The 8,173-nt window shown below is 32.8% G+C and overlaps 1 protein-coding gene across 1 annotated transcript; it reads right to left on the reverse strand.

Moving 5' to 3' along the window:
* Positions 1-224: 224 nt before the first annotated feature.
* Positions 225-6,788, reverse strand: LOC103413500 (uncharacterized). Its single transcript, XM_008351962.4, has 10 exons — positions 6,190-6,788; positions 5,415-5,604; positions 5,151-5,284; positions 4,465-4,577; positions 4,238-4,361; positions 2,565-2,720; positions 995-1,150; positions 821-900; positions 579-628; positions 225-481 (listed from the first exon to the last, which is right to left on the reverse strand). Exons 1-10 carry the CDS (start codon positions 6,595-6,597, stop codon positions 348-350), a joined length of 1,545 nt encoding a protein of 514 aa, XP_008350184.2. The 5' UTR covers positions 6,598-6,788; the 3' UTR covers positions 225-347.
* Between the last annotated feature and the right edge of the window lie 1,385 nt (positions 6,789-8,173).

The following is an 8,173-nucleotide window of genomic DNA, read 5'->3' on the forward strand; positions in this document are numbered from 1 at the left end:
GCCCCTCATCAATATCGTTGGTATAAAAAATAAAAGGTCATTGTTTAAAGAAAATGAGAAGGCCTTTTAGATTTATTCTACCATTTGAAGTACTGGTTTGGTACTGATGTGCTTTTATAAAAAGTGGGTATAAAAAAAAACTGAGCTAAAAAATGTGTTTGGTAAACGCTTAAAAACAACTTATTTTCACAGTTTTGGGTGAAAAAAAAACTGAAAATGTGAAGTAGCAAAAATAAGTTTATTCTCACAGCACAGCAGAAGTAGTTTTTTTTTCAAAGTATAGCAATACCAAACCAGCCCAAAGGCAAATCATGAGGTTTGATTGAGTGTGAATGTGTATGATATGATTAATATAGTTGGGCAAGGTCATGGTAATATTGGGAGATCCAATTTCCAATGATGTTGATCTCTTGTTTCCTCACTTCTTTAAGCCAGTCTGGATCTTCACTGTTTTTGAACCTCAAATCTACATGGTGAGCACCTGCCAACAACCAATACCACAAATATACATGTTAACACTATACATTAATTCTCCTTAATTTTTTTATAATTTCATATTTCTAATTGTAGATACAAACCTTCTTTTGCAACAATGGCTACTATGCTCTTGGATATATTCTTTAGCACCCTGAAAAAAAACATAATAAAAAAAAAAAGCATGTAAAACCATCCATTAAAACTTTAGCAGAAATACTTTGATCATGTCATTCGTATATACGACGCATCTTAAAATTGCGTGAGAATGACCTTAATAAAGTGATTCTATTGAAGTTTCTCTTTAACGTAGTGAAAATAGAGAAACAAAAAGATATTTAATTACCCTCCACCACTCCAAGGGTCTCTTAAGCCATTAAAGAAGATAATATTGCTTCCATATCTTTTTAAAACCCTCTCAATATCCTGCCACAAATTAAAATACAAAAATAAAATTAAATAAAAAGAAGAAGAAACTATAGAAAATTGTTTGGAAATGATAGAAAATATGGATACTCACATGGCCGCCGAACTCAGTGGTGATCCAAAGGGGCCTCGGTTCAATGCCAAAACTCCTCTTGCATGAAGCGGCTCTGTATTTGTACTTCCATTCGGAAGCTGGGAATATGCTCTCCTCGGTGTTTCCGCTTGTTGGCATTATCATTTCTGTGCAAGCCTGCACCAAATTTGTTTTAGCTAAACTCAGTAACACGAAAAAGACTTGGGTGTTACTGTAGATATATACACATGTTCTTAAATGAAGAAGGGTTAGAAGAGTTGATTCGAACGGCAAATTCAGGCTAGCTGCCTACATTGAATAGTGTTTTTTGGGTTCTTGGTGTTCGATTTAGGCTTATGATATCTTTGTGGAAGAGAACGACGAAACGAATTGAACTTGTCGTTTTGCAGCGATATAAGGTGGATTTTAGCATTTTGACGACATTTGAAGGGTTAAAAAACAATTTAAGTTTTATGGATGTTTTCGAAATTTTTGTAGTTTCTTGTTTTATTTGCTTTTGCATCTAGGGTTTTCGTAAGACTATCTATATAAACAACTTTAGCACACGTCACGTCCGAAGTGCTATAAAAAAACTTTGTTAAATTTTTGAGTGTATACAGAAAATTTCTCAACAACACGAGACATGAATGTGGTCATCTTATCAAATTTCTGCACATTATAATGATGACAACGATGATCATGATGGTGTTGATGAGAGTAAACTTTGGGTTTAACTCAAACTGCTTTTTTTTTGGTTGGAAACTCTTGAAATTAACCAAAAAGGTTAAAAAGTAAAACAAGGTTTTCACTTCTTAGGCTCCAAAGGGATAATGATTAGTTATATCAATAATGATATTATGGCTCAATTTTTGATTATGAGACCATGTTTTTCTTGGATACTCCCCACCATGTTCTCTCATAATGGGTGAAGATCTTTTGATTCCAACTCACGAAAGTGTTTTCCCTTTTTTTTATTGGGTTCATAAATAATTCTTTTAGACTATCAATCACTCGCATTCATTGAATTGAAATCCATATACGATCTCACAGCTTGAAGCCGATGGTTTAAAAAATTTTGTATCACTCATTTTAAATTTTACAATTCTTATTTGTTCATTCTACTACTCATCTCTCACAAACTAAGAATCTGAATTCCTCGCTCCTTCTCTTGAATAATTCAGATTACTTGATCCATCGTCCCACGATTGCAAGATCTAGTGAGAATTTGAATTCACAATCATAGTGTGGTTGTGTGGTAAATATAGATTTTATATTTTTGTATTTTACTATTCTGAATAACATTTACATTAATTAGTTTTTTCATTTTTTTTATAAGATGTATGATTAGTTTACGATGATATACATGATTTCGTTTTTTTATATTATTTTATGATTAGTTTATGATGATATACGTAATTTCATTTCATTTTATTTTACAAAACATATTTTAAACCACCCAATTTGGGAAAAGATATACATGGCATTTGAATTATTCATTCATGTGTATTCTTTTTCTTTGTAATTAAGCTCTAATTTTTATTTTTATTTTTTTATTTTGGAATTTAGAGAAAAAGGAGGAATGTTCTCCTACCTGCCAAGACCATCCTCCAAGGTCGTGAGGATCAGAGTCATCATCAAGATCGAAACACGTGGCGGTCCCACTATAATTATAATATACAGAAGCTGCACCGTACAACTTCTTAAATGTATCGTTTCCAGTCGTTGGATCATCTATCGCCGCACACATCTGCACCACCAGGTTAAGTCAAAACTACAAATATACCCTTCTTCAATGCAAAAGTCATTCTCCAACATTCATTTTTATCGTACGAGAATTTTTATTAATTTCTAAAAAAATTTAATGACAAGTTTATTCTAATACAAAATTAGATTGAAGGACATAAGCAAAATATTAAAAAAATGTTTTTGTTTGGGAACGGAAGTGACGTAGGTGGCCCCACCTCTTCCTGTATCTTTTCGACACACCACCGTTCTCCAACTCAAAACCAAGCGAAAGATCCAATATTTGTGTTGCTTCTTTTTTTGGTGTTTGCAACTTACAAGTTATATATCACATCTAATAGTGCAGTGAACTTCGATTGAGCAAAAATATTATGCAATTTTCGAATTTAAGAAATGATTCCGAATAAGATGTAAATAGTGAGAAAAGTGGAACAAATTAAAAAATTTTGGTTTGTCGGCATTATAAGGAATACCAATTTACGTACTCTTTAGATGAGTTTTCTGATTTGGTCCACAAAATTGACAAAAAAGACAAAGAGATAAGAGTTTAATAAAACACTAGCATTTACCTACACTTTGTGTGTGAACACATTTTTTTTTTAAATGAGAAGGAGAGAGAGAGAGAGAACGTGGGGGAGTGGGAGGTTTTTGTTTTTGATTTTTTTTTTAAATTTTAAATATTAGAGATATTTTAACATCACATGTAAGTGAGGCTTCAATAAAAATAAAAAAATTTAAACTTGTGAAATTACATTATTGCCCATCATTTTTTTTTTTGGTATAATAGAAGACTACGAGCATCTTAAAAAGAGATATCAAAATTGCCACATAGGCATACAACAGTAAAAAATGACAGCAAACTCTCTTCAACAACCGAGCCTTCAATTTCTTAGATGGCGCTGAGTCATTTGAAGGCTAAGCCTTTTGCTGTCAATTTTGACTGTAGATGTCAAATTTATTAAATGATATTTTAATAGATTAATACAATATATAATAAATGTTGTTATGTTTTTGAAATATTTGATTGGTTGCCTTAATCATTTGACTCCACAAAAAGATAAAATGCTTATTAAATGACAATATTATTTAACATATCGGGTGGAGCAAAATATTGTACAAAATGTCAAATTACCACATAAGCTATCAATTATTATTTTGATGTTTAAAATTTGACATCTCATTTGACAATACTCTAAGTTGTCTTTTCATCATTTTTTATTGACAAATAGGGTTTCATTAATTAATAGAGATGAAAAGCTTACTAAAGTTGATCTTCATAGAGCAAAAACGTTAATTGTATCGGGTTTATTTGTTCTCTTTTTACATATAGCTGGGAGTGGAAATATTGGTTAGGTGGGGAAATAATACAACAATAAAGTGGACTTAGTAGCACTCTTAAATTAAAAATCAATGCAAAAACAGGACATAAATAAATCGGAATATGCAGACAGAGAAAAATGTTTTCGTGAAAAGTCATTTCACAATACAAAAAGAAATATATTTTGTGATTATTTGTTTTACCTGTTTGACTGGAAATGCTGGCAAGGGACTTAGGAAATTGGAGGGTGTAGGATAATCCGTCATTGCTGTGTAAGTGAAGGCGGTACGAAGCCAACCTTCGAGATAATCTGCACTAATATAATTCCTGAAATATAAAATAAAAGAAAATTTTAATGAATATGTAGGGTTTTTTTTCATAAATATTTATTTATACCTTTTGTTAATTTGGTTAATATTATGGGTCATACTTGCATATTTTAAATGAATTTCGGAGCAGTTCGAGCCCTCCAGGTTGATCTGCTGTGCTTTCGATCTGTTCCCATGAGCCTTTGATCACTTTGTAGCAATTTTCACTCTCACTCTAAAATTATTAATACACAATTCAAACAATAAAATAATTATTCAGGAAAGTTTCTTCAAATAAATTATGATGCATGAGCTTTGCAGGCTGTAATTACAAATCTGGAATATGCTAATTAACATCTCTTTCTCTAAACACATACATTAATTGTATCTTTCTATTTTCCATTTTTGTTGGAACACACATTGCAGCTTGAATGCTTGATTAGTACGAAATCGTCTAAATTAGAAAATATTCTCTTACCAGACCATGTAATCATGTAAAATTGTAAATAGTCGACCCCATTAATAATTCTGACTTACAAAGTAACAAATGACAAGTTTCGAAAACTAAACTTTTAGCGTATTAATTTAGGATAATTAAGAAATATAGCCATTCCAACCCTCTCCGAACCTCTCAATCAATGCTCAGACTCCCTCGAGATCCCTTGAACAATGCTCAAACCCCTCAATGCAACATATTAAAGGTTGAAAAATTGGACTAAAAGTTTTAACATGTCTCTAAACTTGACTACCTTTCTGAATTTACCGATGTATATGTTTATGTTGAGAGAGAGAGAGAGAGAGAGAGGACCCTAAAGTCTTGAGTGATGATGTTGGTGAAGCTGTATGGAGATGTAATATTCTCAAAATTGAGGATGGGAGCCGATGATGCCAAGGCTCCAATTGTAACGTGCGGATACTTCAACCTAAACCACGCTGCCAGCACTGCATTTTTAATTAACAACTTGGATTAAATTTGACACTCACTAATTAACTCCCTAATCCCATGCCAGCTGTTTAATCAACTGCAAATCATACATATTAGGAAAAAAGGATTATTTAATTATTGACATACTTCCTCCATAGGAACCTCCGAAGACCACCACAGGAGAGTCAGTTGCTGACAAATTTTTCTTCAAATCAATGATTAAGGAAGCATAATCTGCCAGTGCCTGTGTTGAACTCAAATATCCAAGTGTGGTTGCATTGCTGTAAGCTACCTCCTTGTTTCCCCCATAGGGTATAGACTTCCCATAGAATCTATGCTGCAATGCAATGCGGGCATCTCAAATTATAAGCAAAAACTAAAATATGTTATCTTGTCAGACAATATGACGTGTTATGTGGTCAAATTATTACCAATAGTATCGTCTTTGGATTCTTTTGATGAAGATTCCGAAAATTTATGAATAGTGTTCGTTCATCGTACATTGTAAAGTTAATTTTTGTCAAATCTGTTTGTGTTTAATTTTAAATAAAAATATTTAAAATAATTTTTGACCACATTGTAATATGAATGGACATGATTGACGTATCTCCGGAATCCTTACAAAGAGGATCCGAATTCAAATTATTAGTCAAAAAATATCGATCAGACGAAATGTATATATCGTGTTATGTGATCAAATTATTAGTCAAAAAATATCGATTAGATGAACTTGATCTATAGTCTGAAAACAAAATATGTTCGATATCTAAAAAAATGAGCCTTATTATCTTCTTTTATTTTCCAATGCATAGGATAAATATATCGAATTGAGGACTTCAGATACAAGGACAAACGAACTTAACCAACTGAATTTAAAAGAGGATTATCTCTTTAAAATCTAAATTTGGAAACAAAATCCTACCTCAATGAAAACGATGAGGGCTTTGAAGTGGGGAGCTGTCTCATACAAAAAGCCAGTGTTTTGTGCAAACCATTCTATATTTCCTTCATTTCCTGTGTAAACAAAGATCGGAGCATTGCTCTTGGCTCCTCCCCAATGCGTGTCGTTGATCAAATACCTTTGTTGGAAGGTTTGGTAGCTTTTGGGGTAGAAATTGAAATGGTCAAGTATTTGGGTGAAGTATCTGGTTCTGTAAAGTTGGTTTTTTTCGGAAGAAGAAAGTGATGAGAGCTTTTCAGGGGAAACGAAAGAAGATGGAAACCTAGCAGGAAGTGTGGTTCTGGCAAAGGAAGTGGAAGGAGACAGCAGCAAACAGAAGAAAGAAAACCAGAGAAATATTGAGGAATCTTTGAGTTTTGTTATCTTCATGTTTGTGGGTTCTGTATTTTGCAGAAAGAATTGGAATTTTGTGCAAGTGTGTGGAGAAGCTTTGGCAACTTAGAGAGAGAGAGAGAGAGAGAAAGATAATTGTGTGGAGAAGCTTTGGCAACTTCGAGAGAGAGAAATGTCCAAAGTCTGCAGCTTTCCAAAGAATAGTGCCAACCGCCAACCGCCAAAGAAGGTGGGCTGTCATGGATAAAAATCATGGAAAGTTGATTAGATTTTTGTAGTAATTGGAATATTGACTACTTTTTGCTAGAAAAAAAAGGGAAATGAGAACTAAAAATAAAATGAATTTTAACTAAAAGCTCGTGATACTGTTTATTTTAACGAAAAATCATATTTTTACATTAAAAAGTCAATCCTAGTACTATTCACTATTCACTTTACCCTTTATTTTTTTTTATCGTTAAATTTTAAAGTTTTCAAACTCATTTAATTAGTTTTCTTAAAAATTAAAAAGTAAATTACATAATACCCCATAAGGTTCGAGATCTATTACAACCTCATACAAAATTTTAAAACATTTCACTTTCATACATTTACTTATTATTTTATTTCAATTTCATACATCCGTTAGAAAATCAATTAAGTAAACTGTTAAGTGATGATGTGGCAAATATATGATCCCCATTTGTGCTGACATGACTGCCACATTTGTGCCACGTGGCTAAATACTTAATAAAAAAATTTAAAATATTAAAATAACTATTTAAAGAAAAGTTAAAAATTAAAAAATTAAAAAAAAAAAAACAAATCCCCTTTGTCTCCCCAAAATCCCCACCATCCCAACCCCCATCACCCACCCCTTCCCCCAGCAACTGCTAGTTCTGAAACAAACCCCATCCCCATCACCCCAGCAACTGCTAGTTCTGAAAGAGGTTCCTTTGTCGAAGATGGAGGCGCAGTGATGAGGGAAGTGGTTGCTGAGGGATGGGAGATGGGAAAAAGGGGTGGGCTCGGGTAGGGGTTGGTGATAGGGATGGGAGAAGGGGATGAGCTCAGGTGGGGAAGAAGAAGGGGATTTTTGGTTTTTTATTTGTTTTTTTAGAAGATTTAGGTTTTTTTTTTTGCCACGTGGCAGCCACGTCAGCTCTTAACGAATCAATTGATGGAAAATGTAATGGATGTATTATATTGAAATAAAATAGTATGTGAGGTATGAAAGTGAAATGTTTTAAAGATGTTGTATGAGGTTATAATAGACCTCAAATCTGAGATGGTATTATGTAATTTACCCAAAATTAAAATAAGAATAAAGAGGGGTGGGCAGAGAGGTTATGAACGTGTAATTCTAAATGTTTCATTTTTGTGGGGGTGGGTGGGTTTGGATTGAGAACTAGGATTCTCTCCTCTTCTATTTTCATCCCTTCCACCTCCTTCTTTACATTTTCTATTTTGTCTTTCTATTTCTATAAAAAAAAAATTAAGGGTAAATTACATAAAATTACCTCAACTATTAGGTCATTAACAGTTTCATACCTCGTCTTTAAAAAGTTTCAATGTCATACTTTATCTTCGAATTTGTTGTAATGCCATACCTTCTGTCAGTTGTCTATCAATT

Source organism: Malus domestica, chromosome 12, assembly GCF_042453785.1.
Source record: "Malus domestica chromosome 12, GDT2T_hap1".
Taxonomy (NCBI): domain Eukaryota; kingdom Viridiplantae; phylum Streptophyta; class Magnoliopsida; order Rosales; family Rosaceae; genus Malus; species Malus domestica.

Excerpts from the sequence above, each read along its gene's own strand:
- LOC103413500 (XM_008351962.4), bottom strand. The coding sequence starts at position 6,597 with ATGAAGATAACAAAACTCAAAGATTCCTCAATATTTCTCTGGTTTTCT. Across the intron at positions 2,721-4,237 it reads CAGCATTTCCAGTCAAACAG|ATGTGTGCGGCGATAGATGA; the intron begins GTAAAACAAATA and ends CTGGTGGTGCAG. Across the intron at positions 901-994 it reads CCACTGAGTTCGGCGGCCAT|GATATTGAGAGGGTTTTAAA; the intron begins GTGAGTATCCAT and ends AATTTGTGGCAG.